The following is a 24859-nucleotide window of genomic DNA, read 5'->3' as shown; positions in this document are numbered from 1 at the left end:
CTTTCACCTTCCTTTGCATCAACTGAGAATAAAAAAATTTAATATTCAAAGGCTTCTGACTGGGGTGTCCAATGCCATTTTCAAAAATGTCATATAGGAGCAGGTTTACAAAGGTAGTCAGTTACTAAAGAGGTAGATCAGGAACAGCTCCAGCAAGGTTTTAGGCACGTAAATCCCACTGATTTAAATTAAAGGTATTTGATCAGAACTTAAGGCCTAATTACGTTAGAAGACATGGGCCCCCATGCTTGCACAACAGTGCCTAAGCAGGCAGACCAGTTAACTCTTTCGAAAGCAAGTGGGTATCCTGCAGACATCCAAATCTACATATAAACCTGACCCTTGAGAGACAGAGGCTGGTGTCTTAAGGTAGGTTTCATCTCAGCTAGTTTTAGTCACCTGTAAGGTAGATGTCTACATCTCAGTTAGTCAGCCTAGACTCCTTTTATGACTGCAGAAGCACTTTCTGGACACAATTTCTCCATCCTGTTTTAGATGTCTGCTTTAGGACATCCTGGGCTCTATTGGTTACACTGCCTAGATCTCCGTGTTGACTGTACAGCAAACCTGATGCGAGAAGACCAGATGGAGACGTCTACGTTGCCTACATCTACACTCAGACAGCAAGTCCCAGTCTTACAGCCTAAGTCAAAATGAAACAGCTTTTGCACATGTTATATTGCATCTTTGCTTCACTTAAAAGAACTTCACCGAACTCCCTCGGAAGCACAGGCAGTTTTCACAGATACATCTTTTTTTAAAGGATTATTCTGACCATTTCAGTTTGACCTCCTAGACAGAACTTCATGAGATTCTATGAATTGTTCTAAGGTCAAGAAGCAATTACATAATTAAGGTTTATCTCCCAGGCTTATACAAATAGGTAAATATACATACACATGTGTGTGTATACATATACACACACCACATGTGTGTGTGTGTGTGTGTGTGTGTGTGTATATATATATATGTATATATAAAATGCACGTTGAGTCTGGTATTCAGCAAAACTTATTCTGTCCTACAGTGCATGTCAAAAAAATGCCATATTCTTTTCCCACACATAGATAAAATATCTCTAGGCCTCTCAAGTTTGCACAGAGAAGTTTTTTGTTTTTTGGTTTTTTTTTTTTTTTTTTTGTAGAAAGGAGGCTATGGACCTTTAATTATTCCAGTTTCTCTCTTAAAAGAAAAAGGGCCCTAACGCAGCCTGCTGCGTCCTACATGGGAGGCTGGCGTTACCCTCGCTGTATAATTGCCGGGTGAGGACAGAGCTGAGTCAGCTGTTGGCTTACTATTCTTGGTGAACAGATCTTGCCTGTTATTTCAGTTCATTTGCCAAGCAGATGTAAAAGTTATGACTGTCCATTTCATTAAGGATTGGTTTTAGTCTTGTGAGAATGGGGCGATGTGCAGATAGCCAAAGTTTCCTTCCTCCCCCTCCTCATGGGAAGACAGCTGTGACCATACCATCCAACACTAAGTCTTAAGCTGAGGTTTGGGGTTCACAGAGTCAGGACTGTGGCACGCTCTCCCTGCAATCTGGAAATCCTGGCATTGACATACTTTTCCAGTTGATGAGAACCAAGACACAAAACAGACCACAGACTAGCCTGGCTGTACCGTTCCTTGGGCAAATAGGCAGGGAACAGCAACAACCAAATTAGATTTTAAAATTACTTTATTCTAAATAATTCACTATATAATTAATGACACAGGAGAGTTGCCACAGCTCAGGTCTCTGCCTTGATGCTAAAAGGCTGCTATTGCGAGGTAAATCCTTCCCAAGGAAGTGCAAGTGCCTGACATAGGTGATACCCAGAGGACAAGAACTGAGGAGCTACCACCATTGCCATGGTGGTTTCTTTAGCCTCAGAAACTTGGGAAGCTTCTTTGCTCTCACCCTTGCAAAAGATAACACCCAACGGATTCATGGAGTGATGAACCTACCTCCTGTAGCCCATATGCTTTCCCAAACAGCCCAGCCCTGACGCAGCTGTGAACAGGCAGCTGAAAGCAGCACTGGATTTCACTGGTCCTTTCAACACACTCTGAAATCGTATCACTCCTGTTATATATGGGGGAAATTCTTCCAAGAGATAGGGGCTGAAAGTCTCCAGCTATGCAGAAATAAATGTTAAATTGGTACTGTACTGTTATATACTAAAAGACTATGTGTTTACTTCACATCATAAAGTAGCAAAGTCATCATCAACACTACAAGCAGAAGACCTCTGAATTAGTAAGGGAAAAAAGATCCTGCACTCAGTGCCTGATTTATGCAACAGATCTACTGCAATTTATTTTTTGTCTATCCCTTAAGCACTGACTATTCACTTACTTTGGAGGAACATGGTGTTCTAAGTCATGTGGAAATTCCTACATTTCATGATGCCAATCATTTCATCACTATTTTAAATCCATCTAATCTGACCTCGTTATATAATTTCTTCATCTAACCTGAGAATTTGCAGCATTTATTTAGAAAGATGCTTAAACATGAAATCAAGTCCCTAAGTAATGGAGAATTAACCATTAAGTTTTCTCCAGATGTTGTTTGTCTGCACTATCATATCCCCAAATTTTACTCTTCCAGATTATATCTTGATGGTTTTTGTTTTCAATTAATATTTAATTTTTTTTGCAAAATACATAAGCAAGAGAAGAATTTTAGCAACATGCTTTAAACTATGTTTTTTACATAACAGCAACGCTGACATCCTGCACTGTGTCCAGTACTAATAACTGGTGTCCTCTACTGCTGGAATAAATAACCTGTCTGGGTTCAGACACAAAGCTTCAAATTACTAGTTATGTTCTTTAAGAAAGAGCTTTGTCTGAATTCCATTGCAAGTCAACAAGTCTGGGTGCATCAGTGGTTTTGGAAGATATTTTCCCTGGACCAAGTCTATTCCCATAGCTCCCCTGACTCACCAAATGACCTTGGGTAAATCATATAATTTTCATATCTCTCAGTTCCACCATGTGTCATACATTCATAGGCATTCTTGATGAGCTAAATTCTACTTTATCAGGAAAAGAATTCAAAAGGATTCCACAAAAGCAAAATAAGTTCCTTGGATTTACACCATTGACACTTCAAAGAAGAATGTGGCCTCCTATATCTATTTCACTAAAGTTTACCATTATTAAAATATTTTGAAGATGCTCAGAGGGAGCTTGTGAGTGCACATTATCATTATTAGGCACAGGCAATTTGTTCTACGTTTGCTCACAAGCTGCTTGTTTCCAGTTTCTACGTTAAAAGATATTTATTTTATTCTGATGACTTCCAGTGTTACCCCTTTCCAATCTTCTGCTCTGCTGATCCCTGATAGGACGAACACAGAAACATTAAAGCTTGTTTCAATGACAGGCCAAGTCCCTTTCACCCAGAGCCATCACCGCCATGGACAATGCCAGCTAGCAGTTAGCTGCAAGAAGAGCTTTTTGCCGCTCAGTTGTTTCCTCCCTCCCCTTCTCCCACTCGGCAGTAGATGCAGCAGCATCTGCAGGTCATACACACCCACTTCATCATAGGGGCAAAACAAAATTGTTCTGTGGCTGATCTAAACTTGTCTCATCTAGAAACAACTCTCAAGGCACATGGCTTTAGACTGGCACTACCCTACTGAAAATGCACAGTGCACCTGATGGGCTGGAAGACGCTTCTGGTTCATATATAGGTTAGACTCTGCCCTTCCAAACCGCATTCTGGCAACTGCTTTTATTGGATAATTATAGTACTCTGAATCCAGCCAGCCCTGTAACTTCTATTGCAAAATTATAGATGCCCCATACAGAGAGCTTCTCTCTTCCAGATGTTCTTGTTTGGGTAGGCAAGGTTGGGGACTGGATTTGCAGAAGGGCTCCCACTGGCCTCTCGCTGCTCCCACTCAAGTCACAGGATCACAAGACTAGAAGAAATTTCCTGGGGTCATGGAGTCCAGCCTCCCACTATCACAGGCAATTACGTAATAAAATCCCTTTCATAAGGCCAGCAAAAGTTTCATCGTTGATTTTAGCAGAAGCAGAGAGAGGTCAGTTCACTGGAAAATATGACATCTGATATAAGGAAAGAGAGATACAGTAGTGTAATAAAAACAAGTTAGATTTAGAAGAAAACTCATGAAGTGGTTACAGAGGTACATAAATCAGATTTCTGGATCCAGCATGTGTAATTTGTTTGAAAGACAAATTTTTATTTTAATTCTAAAGTTTGAGAGTCTTATTTATTTTCCCTAAGCCAAGCCAAAAACATGCTTACAGACTGAATTCATACGCTGTTTTATATTCTTAGAGTTTAAAGTTCTTTCCAATCAAGATTGCTAACCTGTCTGTACACCAGCAGTCTCCAAAAGAGGGGGGGGAAAAAAACCCACAATACATCATCAATTCAGACTGGACCTGCAGAAAATATACCCATTCTGAATTATAGTTGCTTCCCATTTTTGTCAGTCCACTGAGATTTGAATAATCCAAAGTGAGCCATTTTCTTAACCCTCCACATAATAACTATAATCACACCTCTGGGACAAGCATGTCTCAAACTAACAAACATGTCATTTATGGTCTTTAGCACCGAGTAACCTTACTGTGCTGATGTGAAATGCATGCTCCTGCCTCCTTCAGTCGTGCCGATTATAGTAAATAGTATAGAATAACAATATAAATGTACCAGATGTTTATCCAGGTTTAAAGTAAACTGCCTTTTTCTTTACAAGCAGGATAAAAAGCAGACTTAAGACCAAGGATAGGTTCTGCAGCAGAGGTCCTGTATGCTGTGCATGGGGCATTGTAGAGCGGTACCTGTAGCTTAGCCACAATCAAGTGCATCAAAGAATTGATGAAAAACACTGTCTTTGTTTCACAAAGAACTCTCTGACACATCCCCAGTATTGGGGGAAGCATGAGAACAAATGATGCTATTTATCAGCACACTCAGCTACATGAGCAACACAGGAAAATATATTTTGTAGAATAAGTTTCTACTTTCACAGCATCCCATTTCTGACTTGATATCAAGCTGCTCCTGGAAAGCCTCCCAATCTCTTCTCCTAGGCCTATTAGCATAACGAGAAACTTTCCAAACCAGTTTCAGAAGCCGTCAGGCAAAACACAAGCTTGTGGGCAGAGGAGCCCAGGGCAAGGCTCCTTTATGGCAAGTCCATATCCCAAAGGATAATATCCACTTGGCAAAGTATTTAACCCCCATTCTAGTACTCTGCTGCACATTGGTGGGATATGAGTGTGTTTATGGTCTTCGGAGAACTGTTGGGAAGGTGGGAGAGGACATCAGGTGCTCCATCCCCCTGAACTTTGTACCATCCTCCATCACCTCACTCAGGTTGGTTGGGAGCTAGACAGAGGGCTTCCTCAGCTGACCACAAGCTGCAGCACCTGTATATCACCATAAGCATCTCTGTTGTGACTGGAAATACCACGCACTGAGACGGCAAAAAATTTTCCGTCAGGCTATGTAGGAAAATCCCATAGCTATTGCTCAGTCCTGCCACTGGGGACTAATCATTGATCATTAGAGGATCACAGAAGGCAGAAACATGAAGGGCTTAACACATCATTTCATCCATGGTTTCTCAATAAATTACTTGATTTTGGACAGAGTAGGAGCTGACCCCATAAGATCCCTCAACATGTTTCTGTATACAATCTACAGTGGCAGGGACCACTTTGCCACTTTTTAAGGGACAATGTCTACTAGCAGTTGCCAAATCTAAAAAAGGCAGCTATATCCTATCTAAAATTAAGAACCTGAAGACAGACAAATGCTGACTAAAATTTGGACAATTATTGTATACAATTCATAAATCTCACAATAAAGTGTAAACACTGAAGGTGCACAACAGTGTTATTTCTCTCTTCCATATACCTGGCTCTCCATTTCACTTTAAGCACACATACTTCTTTCAAAAAAGCCAGGTGAGATGCTTCACAGATTCTTTTATTTTTTCAATCTTAATTGTAAGGACATAAAAAAAAATTCCACAGCTCAAATCCTAGTACACAAACTGTTTGAATAACAGTACAATACAACTGCAAGATACCAAGAAATAAAGAATTTCTCATGCAAAAACATTGCCTATCTTCTTGTGCCTTAACTGGCTGCAGAAAGTTGTATCTCAAACATAATTATAGGTCCTGACCATTTCCCTTTTTACACTACCATTCCTCCATACTCTCAGAACTTCATGGAGTCATTATTTACACACCAGCATAAGTAAATCAAACTACAGCATGGCTCTATTTAGCATTTTTAACATGGGAAGTCTTAAAATAACAGCTGTGCTCCCATCTTTAAATGTCACAAGGCATACCTGAAACCTGCCACAGATGGCTCCGCACTTGTCGTCACCACAGTATGTTAACTCCTTCAGGGGAAAAAATGCTCCAGATGTAACAAGTAGGACTTTCCCAGTCTGCTCAATGTATCTATTTTTCACGCATTATTTTTCAGCTAACAATCTATGGGGAAATCGTAACAGAAAAATAGGACCGTGCTCTGCTCCTTATGATAGAAATACAAAAAACAAATAAGGCCTGAAAACCACATTCAGTTAAATGCACTAGTGTTTAGTGACCAAGAAAATCTCTCCTACAGAGTTTATCCTGGTATCAGAAAGGATTTGGGGAAGAAAAAAGGAAAAAAAAGAGAAAGATTAAGCAATAACAAAACAAAAAGAATTTGGCCAAAAGGCATGAACTACAGCATGCAGCTCTTCGCCCTTGTGACCTGCAGCCACTACAGAGCACCTAATTCCCCCTTTGTGGGTTAATGGAGCATCTAATGAGTGATCAAATCCTCTAGCAGAGCTGCTTGTCAGGCAAATAACCTGGGGAATGCAAGCAGGAGGGAGCCTTGGGCTGGGGAAAGGGATCCCAGGGCTAAGGTGGGCTACTGTGAAAATCACCTGGCAGCAGGCAAAGAAGAGGGAGGACCTTCTGCCTTCTCTTTTTTGTGTTTCTCCTGAGGCTAGTGTGGCATGGGGCAAGGGGTTTTCTCTGTTTCCCCGGCGGCTGTGTGCTGCTCTATGACAGGGCATGAAAAGACGCTCCTACTGAAAATTACTTTTGCCCTCGCAGATTCAAAGGCCAAGAGGTTTTATGAGGATCTCTGTTCATGAACAGCTTCATAAACCCAGAGCAGGCAACTGAAGGAAATTGAATATATATTCTTGCTTAGTTTATTTAGGGGGCATTCCAGGGAAACATCTAAGAAATAACCTGAGTGAGCCCAAAAAATCTGGTCTCGACTTTCACCTTTTAAAAGTATAGTGACAGCAATGGAACTCCCCCTTGCATGCAACGAGATGAAGTGGGGTGGAAAGTGCCTTGCAGCCCCTCAGCTCTGAGGACTTCTGCTTTCAGTCAAATACTAGGATAAATTAAATAATTCTAACTGTCTGTTTCTAAGTTTGGGCAGTTAAGGGAAGGATTGGATAACCAAGCTTAAAACAAACAAACAACAGTGAGATCCTTAAACAATGTAAAAGTGAGACAAGTCCAGACCTGGTGACAGTCCAAAGATGATTTAGTAGCAGGAGAGCTGACTTTGCTGCAGAACAAACTGGCACACAGAAAGCTTTCTGAGCCATAAAATTATGTTTTTAAGAGTGTTCTCCAGCCTGGCTGTTTATGGTAAAAATGAAGAATTTTTACAATTTATAAAAATGTCGTTTTATCATCTCCAGGGCAGGGGGATTCTACTGACACTTCAGAGAGGCTGAAATCTGATCTGATCCTTCTGTAAGGGTCGGGAAGGTGGAGCCAGTATTAAACGAACTGGCTTTTTTTCTGGGTGTCCGGCATTCCTCAAAAAGAACCTTCTTCTTATCTTTTCTTCTCCAGGTTATACAATCCTAGCTCTCTCAGCCTCTCCTCACATAAGAGATGCTCCAGTGTGTTAATCACCTTCATGGCCCTTCACTGGACTCAATCCAGTAAGTCCATGTTTCTCGTGTACTCGGGAGCCCAGCACTGAACATAGCACTCCAGGGGGGCCTCACCAGTGCTGAGTGAAGGAGAAGGGTCACTTCCCTCAACCTGCTGGCAGTGCTCTGCCTAATACAGCCCAGGATGCTGTTGGCCTGCTTTGCCGTAAGGGCATGTTTGGCACATGTCAACTTTCTGTCCCCTCTAGGTCCCCCAAATCCTTCTCTGCAAAGCTGCTCTCCAGACAATCAGACACAATCCTGTACTGGTGCATAGGGTTATCCCTCCCCAGGTGCAGGACTCTGCATTTCCCTTTACTGAAATTCATGAGGTTCCTCTCTGCCCATTTCTCCAGCCTGTTGAGGTCCCTCTGAATGGCAGCACATAGCAATGGTTTATCAGCCACTCAACTCAGCTTTGTATTGGTTGCAAACTTGCTGAGGCTGCACTCTGCCCCTTTGTCGAGGTTGTTAATGAAGATGTTAAACCATTTTGACCCCAGTATCAACCCTGCAGGCACCACTAGGGACTGGCCTCCAGCTGGGCTTCACGCTGCTGATGATAACACTTTGAGCCCGCAGTTCAGCCAGTATTTAGTCCATCTCACTGTCCATTTACCTAACCCATGCTTCATCAGTTTCGCTACGAGGATATTATGGGAGATTGTGTCAAAAGCCTCAATAAAGTCAAGATCAACAATGACAAGTGCTCTCCCCTCATCCACCAAGACAGTCATCTCATTGTAGAAGGTTGGTCAGACATGATTTCCCCTTCGTAAATTTTGCTGACTACTCCCAATCACCTTCTTCTCCTTAATATCTTTGGAAATGGTTTCCAGGAGGATGTGCTCCATCACCTTCCCAGGAAATAAGGTGAGGCTGACAGACTGTAGTTCCCTAGATCCTCCTTCTTGAAAGCATGAGTTAGATATGCTTTCTTCCACTCCTCAGAGACCTCACCCAATCATCACAACCTTTCAAAGATAACTCACCACTTGTGGATGTATCCCACTGAGGCCCATGGACCTGTACATCCAGTTCGTTTAAATGTTCTCTAACTTCCTCCTCCCTCCTCCTCCAAGGGTAAGTCTTCCTTGCTCTGGACTTTCCCTCTGGTCTCAGGGACCCGAGATTCTTGAATGCTGGTCTTACCAGTAAAGACTGAGGCCTTTTGCACGTCCTTTGTCATCACAGCAGGCCCCATATTTTCCCTAGTCTTCCTTTTGTTGCTGAAAGACCTCTAGAAGTCCTTCTTGTTGAGGCTATTTTGTTCAATGGTCCTACATGCTTTTATTTTTCCTATCAAGAAGATGCTGCGTAAAACAAGAAAAGCATCTACTTCACGTGGGACTGAAAATAATAATGGTTACTTTCCTTCTCAGTCACTGATTTGCTCTACAAACTTCGAACAGCTAACAAGGCCTATGCTTTCAGAAGAGCCTGCTAATTTGGATTTCTTCACAATGTGTCAGGGGGTTGGAAATGCCACAGAGCTGCAATGGAGGAGTGCTCTGTACCCCAGCTCCAAATGGGATGAAGCAGAGTGCTGAGCATTCTGCCCTGAGCATTTCAAGTTGGATAACTAGAAACTGAAGCAGTCAAATGCAGCTGTCTATTAAAATGTAGGCTTTAACTGTGTTCCTAAACGCAGACTCTAGAGCAGACATAACATTAACTTCAGTATTTCACCAAACCTTCCGGTAAAATATTCAAATTCATCTTCTGATGGAAAGTTCTATATGTGCGCACACATACACACACACATTTACACACACACACACAAAAGTTCCCTTTAAATAATGACATTTTCTCACGCTCACCACCTGGTTACCACAAGAGTCACTACATTTTTTTTCCCTTGTACAAACAATACCACAATGCAGCAGCTTCCATGGCTGCTAACTTTTCTATGATGCCCAGTGCAAAAAAACCATTAATATGCTATAGCCTATATAATACATATGATCTAAAGAGTTTGGAAGCAATGTTTTTCAAAAATCTTGACAATCTCTGACAATGCAACAGAGATGGCAATCCGACCTAAATAATCACACTGGTAAGTCTACTATAAAAATGAGGCAGAACATAGGGACAGATGGTGCCCAGATGCATTTTGAATGCAGTGGTGCACACATTCATGATAGAGAAACAAAGAACACAATAAGTAAAAGCACTGGTACTAGTTTGACATCCAGACTTGTTGCTCTTCATAATTCAGCAACTTCTCCAGTCTGTTCTCCTCAGAACAACTGCTCTAACTCAGAATCCTGCTTCTTTGTGGGGGGCTCTATTCTCTTGAGCGGTTAACCAGACCTTTACAAGACTGCTCTGCTCTGCATTTGGAAAGACAACCTGGAAATGGATGCAATTTATGAGAGATTCCTACTAAGGTTAAGACAGGTACCTGTGGCTAAGTTCTGGACAGAATTCAGAGTAAAAAGCATGTGACATATAAAAGCATAATTTCCTTAAGTGTTGCTTAGGTCACTATTTTTCTACACTTAAAGAAAAACATAAAAGGCAGAAGACAAAATTAGCACTAACCTTCACATAGGAAGGAAGAAACTTTAAATAAAGCAGTTTTCTATGTTTCATAGGAAAAATAATTTGCAAAGGAATAGAATTGTCCAGCCTACATGCTAGCCCGCTAGATCGTTCAGGCATTTCAAAAAACAAACAAAAAACAGCCAAAAAAACCCCCAAAACCAAACCACACACCCTTACTTATAAGGATAGGGAGTTTCCTTCTGTTACATTAAAGTGATTATTACAAAACATATTCTACTAATAAATACGAATTGTCTGAACACAATCTCTGCTGGTTACTGTGGATAAAAAGATAATCCGGTTAACAGTAAATCCTAAACTCAATACTGAGAATGCTTTGCAAATATTAACTACCTCCTGTAAGCTAAGTGGTATCTCATTTAAGGAAAAAGACAGAAGCAAGTGGATTAAAAGACTTGCTCACGATCCACAAGATAATCAAGAGATGGATGAGAATCCTCAATTTTAGGATTCTAACCCAAAGGTCACTCCACTATCAGTGCTGCTTTCCCAGATTGAGTTACACAATGACTAGTCAACCTCCTTCCTTTCCGTTACACACGGCATTTACCAGACATGCGACGTATTTACGAAAAAGACACATGAGGGAAGCCTGTAGCTGTTGATAATTTGCATACATTTTTAGGGGGCAATAAACACAAAGCCCTGAAAGATAGCAGTTAAATTTCATTTGTTAAGAGGATCCACCAACTTTTAAAATAACACGTACAAGTATTGTAAGATTCATTTACTGCAAGACTGAAATAAATTTTCTTCCTGATTAAAAAAAAATGTCGTAGCAAGCTTTCTCTTCAAAAGTGGCACTCAACACAATTCAAATATGATGCTTCTTGTGACTCAGCTCTGAACAGTCCTTAAGATAATATTCTCATCCTTGCAGAAAATCACCAAAAAGCACTACAGGCAGTAGAGTTCATCATTGCTCTACACCAATTATACCAGTTATGGTATGAAACTTCATTAATTTCTAGAGGAATTTTGTTTTCTATCATCTTCCTTTTTATACGTGAAGTTTTTAAGGCGAAAAATAGATTTGCTAAATTTGACTTTGCATCTCTATTGCAATTGTATTCAGTTGAAAACGTGTTGTCACTCCTTACGCACAGCAAAATCTGCAGCACATACTGACAAACATTGCTGGTGGTTTATCTAATCTGACATCCTGCCCCTGACAAGCACCAGATGCTAAAGGAAAGGTGCTAGATACCCTACAGTAGACAATAATGCGGTAACTGGTTACTGGGGAAGTTCCCATTGACTGATCTTTGTCACTAGCCATCGCATTTAGATATAAAGAGCTATATCTATTTTAAATCATAGCCTGTGACATCTACTCTTACAAATGATAAATTTCTCCATTAGTCCTGCCAAATATCCAGCCTCAGTAACCTCTTGGGGCAGTGAGTTTGAGAGAGATTAGGCCAGCCTTATGTCATATTCCTTAGTTTAAATGATATACAATTAATAAAAAGAACATACGCTGCAACTGAATGAATAAACCTGGGACGACACAACCATTACATTATAGAGTGATCTGTTACCAACACACACAAAATACAGGATGTTTCCTTTTCTTTGGCTTAATACAGAAGTACACTTACCACTTTCTGGCCTGAAAGGTAAACTAACAGGTGGACACAGGTCAATCATGGTGTTCTTCAAGTCAGCTAAAAGTAGAAAAGAAACATAAAACATCTGAAAACAATTATGCTTGTAGGTTTAAAATCTAATCTATATTTCAGTATTGCGAATATCACTTCTGGGATATGAAAGTTGCATCTTCTCCCCACAAAAAACATCAGTCAGGATCTGAGGATGCCTTGATATCTAGCCCTTTTTGACTGGTACACCAGTATACCAATCCATGCTTCCCTCAATTTATGCATTTATAAACATTCCTACAAGTACCCTTGTAAGGTAGCAAGAACCATGTAAGGTTTTGGGTTTTTTTTTTTTTTTTTTTTTTTTGGGGGGGGGGTCTCCCTCCACCATGCCCCAGTCTACATTTGGTCTCCTACATCACAAGAGACATAAGACTTACTCTGCTTCTTGATAAGGAAACCAGAACTTCTCAATCGGAGAATTAAAAAAAGATCGTTTCCAGTAGGAAACTTTTAAAAGTAAAATTAAAAAAAAACTTCCATATTTTCACACATGAAAGTCCTCAATTGCTAATGTTTCCCTTGAACATTAGGTACGTTTTGTATCTTTAAGATTACAGATAAGAAGTTTACAAAATATGAATGCATGAGGGAAAACACTTTGCTTAATTAAATCAGTTATAAATCACCTGAGACAAAAGTAAATTACCATCTCACAAAAGCTGAAGACAAATCAGATTCTTTGTCCACTTCTTCCACTTCATACTGCCCATGTACAATAAGAATTTTTAAAATTCAAGAGTTTAACTGTTTACATTGACAGAAGTGAAGAATTAGGACAATCCAGAACTCTCTTTAAAATATTACTATATGATTTTCACTGACTGAACTGCAACCATGCCTATATGTACCGAGTCAAATTGTTAGTGAGCGGAGCTGTGCAGTCAGACAGCTCACAAGACAATTTAACGTATTATGAAATGCAGAGACAAGTCCCTTTCTACAACAAATAACAGTGGACTACAACCGAAGGCCCTGCTTTATGCAAACCTCCCACCAGCTACAGTAAATTCCTTCTTCAGATTTCACTCATTTTCCCTTTCAGGCTCAGAGCTTTCATCGTTCCTCTTCCTGGTTCCCAGAACCACAACACACCAGCACAACTGATACAAATTTTTGTCTACAAATATCTTTATTTGCATAACCATCTGTGCTTGCTACATGCTATGGTGGAAACACATCTGAAGCTTCCTTACTAGATAAGGAAACATCACCGAGTCTCTCCTCACGCTCCCTCTTTTGCATGCACTGCTGGTTCAGCTTTGTCATCCCTCTGTCCATGAGGTCAACAACATCCTTTATTTTTAGCTGTTTCTTTGCCAATGAGAGGAAAAATGATTCCAAGAAGTAGAAGGGTGTCACCACCTCTGCCGTCTCTTTGCCTTTCTGTCGCTGTTCCCTCTTACCCATTTGTCACCTCTCACTCCCCCTGCCCACAGGCAGGTCCCAAAAGAACTTAAGTACAACTATTCTCTTGTACAGAAACAGGCCCAAAAGGAGAATCTGCAGCCAAAGAGTCACAGAAAAGGGGGATGATCCAGAATTGCACTTAACATCTGCAGCCCCCTTCAGAATATCAGTTGTCTTTGCAAACAAGTGAAGATCTGCTCGGAAATGCACCTTGCCTCTACTCTGCCCTGTCAAGCTACTGGCTGCATCCAATTAGGATTACAGTTACAATTCCTGTGATCTAGCCCTAGACCATACAATATGCTACAGTGTGGGTTCTGAACCATAGTTTCCCAACAGAAAAAATAAGGTAATCCAACTGGTAAAAATCTTTTACTCACTTTCACCCTCCTACTTCACAAAAGATGTCAAGCATTGGAATAGTAACCCCCAAAGGGTAACAAACCATTTAGTGGTAGTTTGCTGTCCATGGAGGTGATAGCTGTACAGGACACAAACACTATACTGGCACTTCACTTTTAGGGTCCATACTCTAGCACACGGTTACTGTTACATCTACAGACCTCAGACTGTGCATGTGCACCACTCCTCTATCATGAAATTGGATGCTTTTTTTCATATTTTACTTCCTTAACAAAAATGAAATAAATAATACTTAATGGCTCTCTACAGACAGAGAACTATAATAAATGACATTTTCATATTACCTGTTAGCTTGAGGTTTTGACCTTTGCTATTACTAACTCAAATTTCTTCCCTTCATTTATTTTTATTTCTCTTGGTAAAATAAATTCTTGAATTAATAAAAAATTTTCCAAGACAATTTCTATTTCATACACTTTTAAGTTCTCGATGAAAACCAAAGGAAGAGAAATCATTTGTCAATAGATCAAAAATGTTTCCCTTTTTTTTTATTTTTAGTTTTATACCTAGCAGTAAGTTGAGGGGCCGGGGTTTTTCATTATTATTTTTCTTCTAATGAAAACCTGACAAACTCATTGAAATTTTTCAAAATAATGGAGTCTTTTTTTCCATTATGATAAATAAAATTCACTTTGACCAGTTCTGATTATTTTGATTCCTATTCAAGAAATAGCCTTGCCTCTCATAACTTTGCTTTTGTTCAAACACGTGATGTCTTCTTTTTGCTTGAATGATACAGTGCTACATTAGACTGTGGTATCAATCCTTCTTTTACCAAATTGGCCAAAAATTAATTTTAATTTTCATAACAAAAACCAAATCTTTGAAACAACCCATCCCTGCAGACCGGTAAGCCACAAGCCAAGCAGTGAGAAACAAAGAACAAGCCCTTGACTAAGACTGTGGAGTGTAACAAGTGAGATTGGTCCCAAGTCTCCCATGCAATCTAAGAAAGTCAATTATACATCTCTTTGAAGTATTTCAATTTCTTATATGTAAAAATGGAGATAAAAATGCACCTTCCCCCCATACTCAGTTGCCTTTTCTATTTCCTTTGAAATATCCGATGGAAGGCCTTTTTCTTCCTGCATTGATTGGAATCCTTACAAAATGGGTCCACCATCTGAAAGCTGAAGTTTCTGTACACTGAAGCTAAATAACAATGTGTGGAAGTTAGTCAAAAATGCCATGTCCCCTGCATTGCTTACCAGGCTTTTGGTACCAGCCAAATGGATGTATTCTGACTGCTGCATCTGGCCCAGTACAGTCTGAGACTTGCCAAGCACTTCTTGTGTCCTCAGCGCACATCTGGATTCCCAGGCTGTTCAGGGTCAGGCACACAATCCTTCCCCCTGCCAGGGAAATACATAGTTTTAGAAACAATGGGGGCAAGTTTTATTTTCTGGATAGTATTCTACAGAAAAAGAATACAGCATGGTTCCACTAAGTATTAAAAGAAAATTCTACTGACCTAGAAAACAAAGGTGGAAAGATACCTCAAAGGTTGTCATTCAGGGCAAAGTCTGACTTGTTGAAAATAGTTTCAAAAAATCCCACTAGTTTAAATGGGAATGGCATGGGTTCTGATGTTACAACCCACTAAGGTCCCTGGAAGTATTTCCCTTGAGCAAAAATTTGCAACATCCTGTTCCCTAATCAGGACCTCTTCTAGTATAAACAATCCTTTTTTTTGGTTAATGCAAGTGTATTGAAGCATAGCCCTTTCAAAAAGATAGTATAGCTGTTTCTCTACCAAAAAAATAAAAATAAAAAATAAAAGGAAGTTGGAATCACAGTGAGTATCTTTAATAAAGATTTATTTTAGCTCATGTTAAAATCACTAATGAAAGCTCCCTTGACTATACTAGTGGCAGGATTAGATGTCTCAAGATGTTAAAGAAATACTTAATCAGATATACAATTTACCAATTTTGGATGGTCATTTACCAACATTGGATGTTTTAAAATCCTTGATGTATTTTAAAATTGTTTAAATACACATAAAGTCATATTTGGTTAAGACTTCATATTCACATCGCATAAGGGTATGAATGCATTTTTTTTTGTATTTTCCAGTAATTACAATCCTAAACACACTGGACTAATTTTACAAGATATTGAGCAATTTTCACGGATATCAGTGAAAATTTTGACTGACCAGTTCCTTTACAGCCAGTGGAGAAAAAAGCAGCTCCAGAACAGGATTCAGTCAAAGCTCTGAAAGACCCTGTAGGGGTGCCCATATCCCTCTCTGTTGATTATACCAGGGAGCATATGGTGGCAACATCCTTAACTTAGCCATCTCAGACAAGTGGAATGTGTTTTTGTTCAACTTTCTAATGACTCCTAAGTCACACATACTTTTAAAAATCTGATTCCCTCAGTCAGAGGGAATGGGAATACTACATGGGACATCTTAAATAGCTAAGATACTAAGGGGAGGGGATAGACAACCTCCATCCCTCTGCAATCCTTCTTCCCCAAGTGGAAAATCAAAATCTGGGAGCAGAGAAGTTCAGACATCTAAGAAAGCTAAAAAGATGAGATATCCCAAGGCATCCAAGGATATCAACTGCTTCCCCTGCATTTAATTTCAGTAACATTTAATTTCAGTAATATTTGTGTTTCTAAATCCATTAGGCTTTAAAAAAAAGGCAAAAAGAAGTCGGCCAACATTTTGGAGGAGGGTATGATAAATGAGAACTGCTCTCTAGAGTTTTAATGGTTTGAGTACTACGCTTTTAGAGTGGCAGCCATTTAAGGACCCATTTCCATGAAGTTTTCTTTGCATGTCCTGAGATTTTGAGCACATCATTGGGCTGAACTCCTAGAAAGGGTTGATAACTCAAGAAGTTGCTGCAAAGATGCTTTTAAAGTGCTTTTCTTATCCTTGTCACAGGAAGAGAATGGTAAAATTTGGAGTGAAGAAATACTAAGATGATTTAAAATAAAAATACAGCAACAGTGAAAAATACCTGACAGCTGGGAGTCATTAAAAAACCCAAATCCTGTGCAACAAGGGTCAGCATCACACCAACGCTCACACTCAAAAAAGCTGGGAAAGAAAAAAACATCATTAGTTTTAGTATCACTAAAAGGCTATCACTAACCTAGAAAGGGGAAGAGAGGATGTTGTGCAAGGGGGGAGACACTAAGAACATGCAGAGATACCTTTTGCAATAAGAGTTATGGTTCTTTGTACTGTATAGGCAAGAGTTCAATACCTTTCCTGTTTGTAGATAAGTCCCCATTCAAACCACATATATTTGTGAGACTACCTCTAATAATTTAGAAGAGTATTTTGATATCTGCCATAAATATCAGCATAGTTTGATGTGTTATTGCTGACACACATAATTGGCCAATAAGTAATTTTGTAGCATAAGTATAAAGTAATTCATGCAATTGTTAATTATATGCATTATTATTTATACCTGAATTATAAATTTCCTTAAAATCGTATGCTTTTTCTTCTCTGTCAAATACTGTAACATAATGCTGTTCTTGGATCAATATGTCTGATTCTCTTAATGTGCACAGCATGGCCTTGGTATTCCAGGCATGATAAAACCTCCAGTAAAGACAAAGGAATAGTCATGTCCTACCCATCAGAAACAGCTTTGCTGCTCATGTCAGTCTTATTCCTCACTGAGATCCCTGTTACTTTCTGGAATGGTACACGTGTGTAGAAACTCTTCACAGAACTTTCTAGAGTTACTGGGAGGAAAAAAGAAGAGAGAAAAAAAAAAGAAAATTTCCTTTTCCTTCTAATTTTCACATACCAGTCAAGTAATCACATGGTAAGGGCAAAGGTTATGTTTCTGTGCTGCAATAGGCTCAATCTATTAGCAGCTATTTTTACACTACCGGAGTAAACATTTGATAGTTAAGCCTGAAGATGAACAAAATCCTTCCAGCAAAGGCCTTAACAGTCAAGTAAAATACATTGCCAAGGAATGACCTGTAGCTCAGGGCTTCAGCTTCTGAGGTCCAAAGGACCTTTACTGTCATGACTCCCTCCCACTCAGTCCAAGGGCTGACGGACAATTTCAGATTGGGAGAATCCAGTGTGTATGTTCATGCATTATTCAATCTGTTCTGCACTTTGGGCTCCCCCCAGAAGACAAGATTTTATAGCTTAGTTCAGAGGACCCTTGGTTTTTGCAACAAAAGTATAGATCCCTGTGATAACAGACTTGCTTGTCTCAGTTTCCCCTCAAGAGCTCTATGAGAAAAATCACTGTACTCCAAGGGTTAAAAGACCAGAGGTTAATTAATATTCATGTGTTTATAACTTTGTAGTTGCTAGATAATAACAACAACAGAATGACATTCAACAAAAACAATGCATTCAGCTAAACATACTTTCAATTTTCTTATTGCTTAACTGCCAGGGAAATTTTAATGGTAGAAAACGGGACTGGAGGCATCCTAATGACATTCCCATATTACCCACATTATGAAAAAATCTGAGATCTTCTGGTACATAGATTATTTAAGCTACACTTGGCCTCCCTAAATTGGGGATAACTGCATATGCAGAACAACTTGGCCTTCTCTTGCACCATCACTTCCTGAAACTCATTCTTATATTCAGATTTTCTATCTCAAAAGCCACACTGGCTGACATTGCCAAGGATACAGCACATATAATACATCCAAATCCCCAAACTTGCCTATTTTACGATATGCCATTTGTGGTTGCCAGGGTAGTACGGCGCGACAGTTTTCAGGTATTTGATCAATGTTATCGTCACAAATCTGAGCCTCTGGATACAGGATACACACAAAGTAAGTGTCTGTGGCATTTTGAAGATCTGCTATTTGACAAAACTCTTCTTGAGCACAACCTAGAAGGCAAAGGCACTGAGTATTAGAAACACAGCTATGCTTCTTCCCCCTCTATCCCTCTTCACGTCTTTACTACAATAATGCTATCAATCAGTAAATGACTGTTAGTGACAGCATTCATTAGTATTTTTATATTGCAGGGCAAGATTATAATACCTAGTGAAAGACTTCAATTAATTATTATTCCCTTATTATCCTACAGAATAACTGCCTCCAGGATTCCTTACGTGTGAGACACCAAAGCATAGCCTTCTCCGCTGAATACTTCTGCCTGAAGACCCAATACTGCTGGTGAGGGAGAGAAGAGTTTTGGTCACTTCGTATCAGGGTGTTGTCCATTAGGTAGAAAAGATCTTTTGTGGAATCTAAAGATGCAAACAAAAACAAAAAAAAGCTCAAATCTGCAAAAACTTAATTACAAGCTGGAATTAGTTAAGGATATAAGATTCTTCATCTCATGGTAAAACAGCTGCAACCATTTAGTACAGTTAGTGTACAACAGTTAGGTTGAACCAAACTAGTTTTATTAATCCTAAATACAACAGTTTCCTTATGTTCTCTTGGGAAGTTTTTCCATCTCACAGGGCTAAACACTTTCTTAACAGGCTTAATATTTCCTACAGTCAATTAACATCATTTCTCCTATTTATGCTCCACAGAACATACTAAATAATTCCTTTCTGTCCCCTGCCTCTGATTTTTAGATGTGTATGCTGTTATACCTGACCTGAGCTCCCTCTGAACTGACCTTAACTATTTCGGGCTCTTTTTATATCAGTCTCTCTAAATAAGGGTCCAACTAAAATATTCAGACAAATGGACACTCTTCACTGATCTCTTGCCAATTTCTTCATAAACACCTTATTTTTTATCACATGCCATCAGCATGTCTCATCACCAGTTGGGTGATTTCCTGTTATGTAATACTACAGGTATTGAAATAGCCAAATGAAAATGAAAAATGGAAAAGCAAGACACACACAGTTGCAGCTGAAATGCTGAAGCATCTGCTGACATGCTGGGAATGCACAGTGGCTTTGCATTTTCTATCATAAAATAATATATATTACCATGTGCTCTAAACATGATCGTGAAGTAATAAAAGTTGTGTAGATATTTTACCAAATGTGTCCATAACTATCTCTTTAAAAAAGGTGACTTATAAGTCTTGTTACCTCTCAAGACTTAATTTCAAGCCTTCAGTTTCTTTTGAAACAGTTTCTGTCATGTCCCGCACCTAAAGCATGGAGGAAGAAGCTGCATTCCTTACATAACTAGGCTTTAATGATATCATCAGCTGCAGCAGGCAAAATGGAGAACCCTGAGGGCCTGCACTCATGTCTTGGCAGGTAAATGCAAGAGAATTTCACCCAATACATTAAGTGCAGTTATTTCTCATTTTTAAGTCTAGACTTTAAAATACCACTAATTGTATGGGAGTACCACTAGGTAAGTGGGAATTTTACCTTCCATTCAAACTGCATAAGCAAAATCAGGAATTCACTTTGTGTTAGCATTTTAGGTGCATTAAGTCATATGCTCAGATATCCACAGAGGCTTCTCAGCAAAGATTACAGTTGATTAGAGATGAACCAAGACACTCTCATTAACCTCCACTGCTCTTTCTCTTGTGATTATGCTGCTGAAGACTCAAAGGAGCTCTAGTAACTTAATAAAAATGACTTGGGATACACATTAGTGTAACCAAGAGCAGACATTGGAATAAGAGAGGAGCTAGAGAACTTAACAGACCCCTCACATGCAACGTGCACAGAATAAATGCCTATGACTGCAGTTTTGCCCTTAGTTTCCTTTAAGGATTTTATTTACAGTCATGTTGTCTGTAGCTGTCAATATGCCCATGTACCCCAGCTAAGAATTTGACCCCTGGGTTTATTTGAAAGTTTCTCTGAACCAAACAACATTTCCTGAGTCTTTACAGTTCAGTAAGCCAGAAAGAATAAGCTTTCAAAGAACATTTTAACACTCTCATTTCTAGCTTAGCTTGGCCTTAAAAGCAGATGGACATGGGAGAGTAAAAACCCAGAAAAGCAGGAGCGCCTTCCAGTAGACTTACATTTTGAATATCTTTCTCATAACTTGTGTCCTAATTCCTACAATAAGAGGAAACAGTTTAGCTTGACAATACCTGAATTATTATGATACATATATGACAATAAATGATATTCTCTGGTTAAATTCTGCACCTCGCTACGCTATCTTTTGCTTCTTTTTCTGCTTGCCCTTGCTATAATACCTGGTAACATCAGGTCATTCTCCATCTCAAAAGCAGTAGTATCACATGCAGAGGTTTTAATCCGGGTGACCATATCAGAGCCTAGAATGCAACAGGAATTAAAGTTAATATTTACTCTGTTTACCTTTCTTCCACAAGACAAGCTCATTCTTCGTTCCTTAACATTAGCAAACACTTTAGAGTAGAAGCGCATCCATCAGGAAAATTCCTTAGGAAATTCCACCAGCTGATGAATCAAACATGAGTAATATCATCTACATGTAACCCCAGGCAAAACCAAAGCACCCTGGATGATGAAAGCAAATGTCATATCTATAATTACTATGCATTCAGCATCAGGGCTCTAGAAGCTCTGTGTGTATTTCTAGAGCAGTAGCACATCATTTATGGAGGTCCTGCTAAATAAAATAAGTTGTGACATTCAAACAGTAGGCTTGCTAAAAGCAACTCAAGCTAATAAAGACAACACATCTAGTTACCTACAAAATGCCAAATTGTTACGGTACCTGGAGACTGAGACAAAGGCAAGTGTCTCCATGATACCATCTTTCACAGACATTAAAAAGTATAAATCATAATTTTTCCTCAGATACAGGGATTTACACCTGTGTCATGAACCTGACAAAAGCAGAATTACTCCAGGTAACACCAGTCTGCATTAAAAAAAGACTCCAGAACAGCGTCTCATTTTGGATAAAGTCAGAATGATACTTTCAGTTTAAAAAGTGGTATTTATAGATTACTTAGCTGCCACCACCCGTTGTGCTTCATCATAAGCTTTTATAATCAGTCCTGGGAGATAACTCACCTCTCCACAGATAAACGTGCTGGAAAGTGGTAAAATTTCTCTCTCCCTCTTCTGCCAAGTTGAAAGCTAACAAAGAAAAAAGTTTTGTTATAGCAGCCATTAAAATTAAACAAATAAAGAGTACTAAAATGCTCAGAAATTACATTACAAGCACATCACTAGACTATGTATCACCCTATTTACAATGCAACGACCCTGAAGGAAGAAACACCCAGGCACTCCCATGCTATTTGGCATCCCAGGATGCCGAGGCTTAAATCCATTTTCCAACATTGCTTTTTCTGTGTGAGGCTGAGCAAATCTTTTTGTCTTTGCTCCAAAGTTCATCTTTATTTCAGATTATTAGCTTGAACCTGCATGAATTAAATGTTGGAAGTGTTGCAAGGTAATGTACTAAAGCAACACATTCTTAACTTTCATTACCATTCCTACAGTAAAGTATGAAGGAGTCCATCTAACAAAACATCTATCTGATTAGGGTATTTTTATTCCCTTATGATTTTACAGATATGGATTTATTTGAGAAAAATCCACTGAAGTACAGGAGTGGACTGTAGAAAAAGGCAGAGTCTATAGAAAAAAAAAAGATCAAACAAAAGCAATGTAAATTAAGAACTAATTGACATACTTCCACTGAATATTTGTCCTCCAAGGGTGAAGGAAAACATCCTCTCTTTTTCGTCATAGCTCACACCTTTACATATTCCATCTCTGACAGACTTTGCTGTTGGACTCCAGTCATTTGCATTGCAGAGCAGTACATCTGGGTAACTCACCAAACTACACAAAATGGTACCTAGGTTCAGAAAAAAGAGTTGTATCTCTCCAATAATGCTTTCATTTTTGATTTATTTTTTTGTAAACATAGTGCTTTTCATCCAAGCATCCCAACACTTTCTATAAATGTTAATTGAATCTACTTCAGTAAGATAGCTACTCTTGTCAGTATTGTGAGTATTGCTATTCAAAAAGAAAATCAGAGCCATACTTTCAAACTGGAGCACTAATGTTAGATATTCATACTTAAAACAAACATTTATAACTTGCTTCTCGGAGATTTCAGGCACGTACTACTACCACTTAATATACTATTACTATTATCTGATAATGCCCAACAGTGTTCTAGGCACTTTATAGCACCAGGAGACACATGTTCAATATTTTAGCGGTCTTACAATCTTGGGCTCTGAACCAACGCAGCATACACATTTTAACTGAGATGGCTTCCTGGATTGGCGCCTGATTTCCGTCAGTACAGACGCGAATCTCCCCAGCATTGTAGCATGAGGCTGGGGAACAAGCACCATTTGAAACCAGGTGTGCTGGCACTCCGTCTGTGCCTATAACGTCTAGACATAGTCAACTCTTGCTCTGTACTTGCTGCCGCAGTTCAGCCATTTCTATGGTTTTACAATGCCCTCCGATTTTTTTTTTTTTTTTATGCGCTGGGTACATGAGATGTTGAACACGCTACATTTTTTTAATAAAATGCTAGTCTGACTAATGCCTTTACCTGAACAAGGAAACTGTGATTTGCAAATCTTCAAGCTAACCATTAATTGCTTGTTCTTCTGCTTTTCAAACACCTTAACAAAATGAACTAGATTGATGACTCTATTAGTCCTGATTTCCATAGAAATAAGCCGAACAACTAGAGTAATAACTGAGCTAGTGACATTGAAGTGTATAACGTTTGTTCGAACGCTTTGTTAAACCTATTCCTGGTACGTAGCACCATTACTAAAATGACAGGAGCCAAAACCCTAAGCAATGAGAAACAGAAATAAAACCTAAACATCAGGAATTTTAACCCACAAATATGAAGCAGTAAACTCGCTATATCGCAAATAAAACTGCTAGTACAATAAGAAGGATTGAAAATATCAAAGATTGTTCATCTTGACATTTTATAACAAAAGTTACTTAAAAAAACCTGCCAAGAAAATCAGTCCTGGTAAAGATACTTTGTTAGAATTTCACTAAAGACAGAGACATTGTGCCTCATGCACATGACTCGTCTCAGTAGTTGCACCACCAGAAAAGTCACAGCTGAAAACGTGCATAAACCCAAGAATTATATTTGATCCTGAACAAATACATCTACAATGCATGAAGACCGACCCTGAAGAAAGTAATAAGCTATGCCTACGGAGTTAAGACTGTAGCATAGATGCATGGGGAAAAATAAAGCTGTAAAAATAACCTTAATTTGAGTATTTTCTAAAAGTTGGTGATGTGATCCGAGATGCTGGAGTTTGTAAACCAAACACTGTCTGAGGGGAACCATCTTCTGCAATAATTTTACCGATGTCCTTGAGCAAGTAAGGCATTTGTCAATGTGAGAAATGATGACAGAATCTGGAATTTAATTTGAGAAATGCATTGGTATTTTCATTTATTTCTATTTGTTGTGCTTGGGGAAGGAGGATGATTTTCTTTCTTCTATTTAAACATACCTATAGTGTGTGTAAGGAGTGACATGAACATGTATATATAAACATGTAGATGAGTACATGGAAGAAAAGAACTATGAAAGCATGGCAAATTCTTACTACTAGAAGAGACATTGTTTTACTGCTGGAAAGATGGAATGGGTAGGAATACTTAATCATTTTAGGGACTTTTGTTCACAGAACGCTTCAAGCACTCTGTCAATTCCACTCCTTCCTGCTTTATGTCCTAGCTAGACACCCAGACTGAGGAGATTATAGTTTTTCCGCATGCAATAACCTGACATAATGCCCTGTTTAATATCCTCTTTTCCTGCTCCAGAAGGGAAGTTGGTTTCCATTTACACTACAAGCAGTCTGGAGGTACTGTTAATTCCCCAGTCAGCTGAAAGGCACCAACTTCTGGCAACCAGGCCTAGTTAAATAAAGAAAGGAGCGTTTTTGGAATGATTCCACTGATCCCAATGCAGATGTATAAAGCA

The 24859-nt window shown here is 39.1% G+C and overlaps 1 protein-coding gene across 1 annotated transcript in view; it reads right to left on the bottom strand.

Moving 5' to 3' along the window:
• Nucleotides 1-24859, bottom strand: part of TG (thyroglobulin) — a 162912-nt gene that overhangs the window by 83651 nt on the left and 54402 nt on the right. Inside the window, exons 27-35 of the mRNA XM_064507891.1 lie at nucleotides 22556-22723; nucleotides 21928-21993; nucleotides 21120-21200; nucleotides 19090-19227; nucleotides 18688-18861; nucleotides 17617-17728; nucleotides 16987-17066; nucleotides 15220-15363; nucleotides 12119-12184 (exon numbers count right to left, since the gene is read on the bottom strand). Of these exons, the coding sequence (XP_064363961.1) occupies nucleotides 12119-12184; nucleotides 15220-15363; nucleotides 16987-17066; nucleotides 17617-17728; nucleotides 18688-18861; nucleotides 19090-19227; nucleotides 21120-21200; nucleotides 21928-21993; nucleotides 22556-22723 (1029 nt within the window). The remainder of the gene's footprint in view (nucleotides 1-12118; nucleotides 12185-15219; nucleotides 15364-16986; nucleotides 17067-17616; nucleotides 17729-18687; nucleotides 18862-19089; nucleotides 19228-21119; nucleotides 21201-21927; nucleotides 21994-22555; nucleotides 22724-24859) is intronic.

The sequence above is a fragment of the Dromaius novaehollandiae genome, chromosome 2, assembly GCF_036370855.1.
Source record: "Dromaius novaehollandiae isolate bDroNov1 chromosome 2, bDroNov1.hap1, whole genome shotgun sequence".
Lineage (NCBI taxonomy): Eukaryota > Metazoa > Chordata > Aves > Casuariiformes > Dromaiidae > Dromaius > Dromaius novaehollandiae.
The sequence above is the reverse complement of the archived record's forward strand: the minus strand, read 5'-3'. Positions and strand labels throughout refer to the sequence as shown.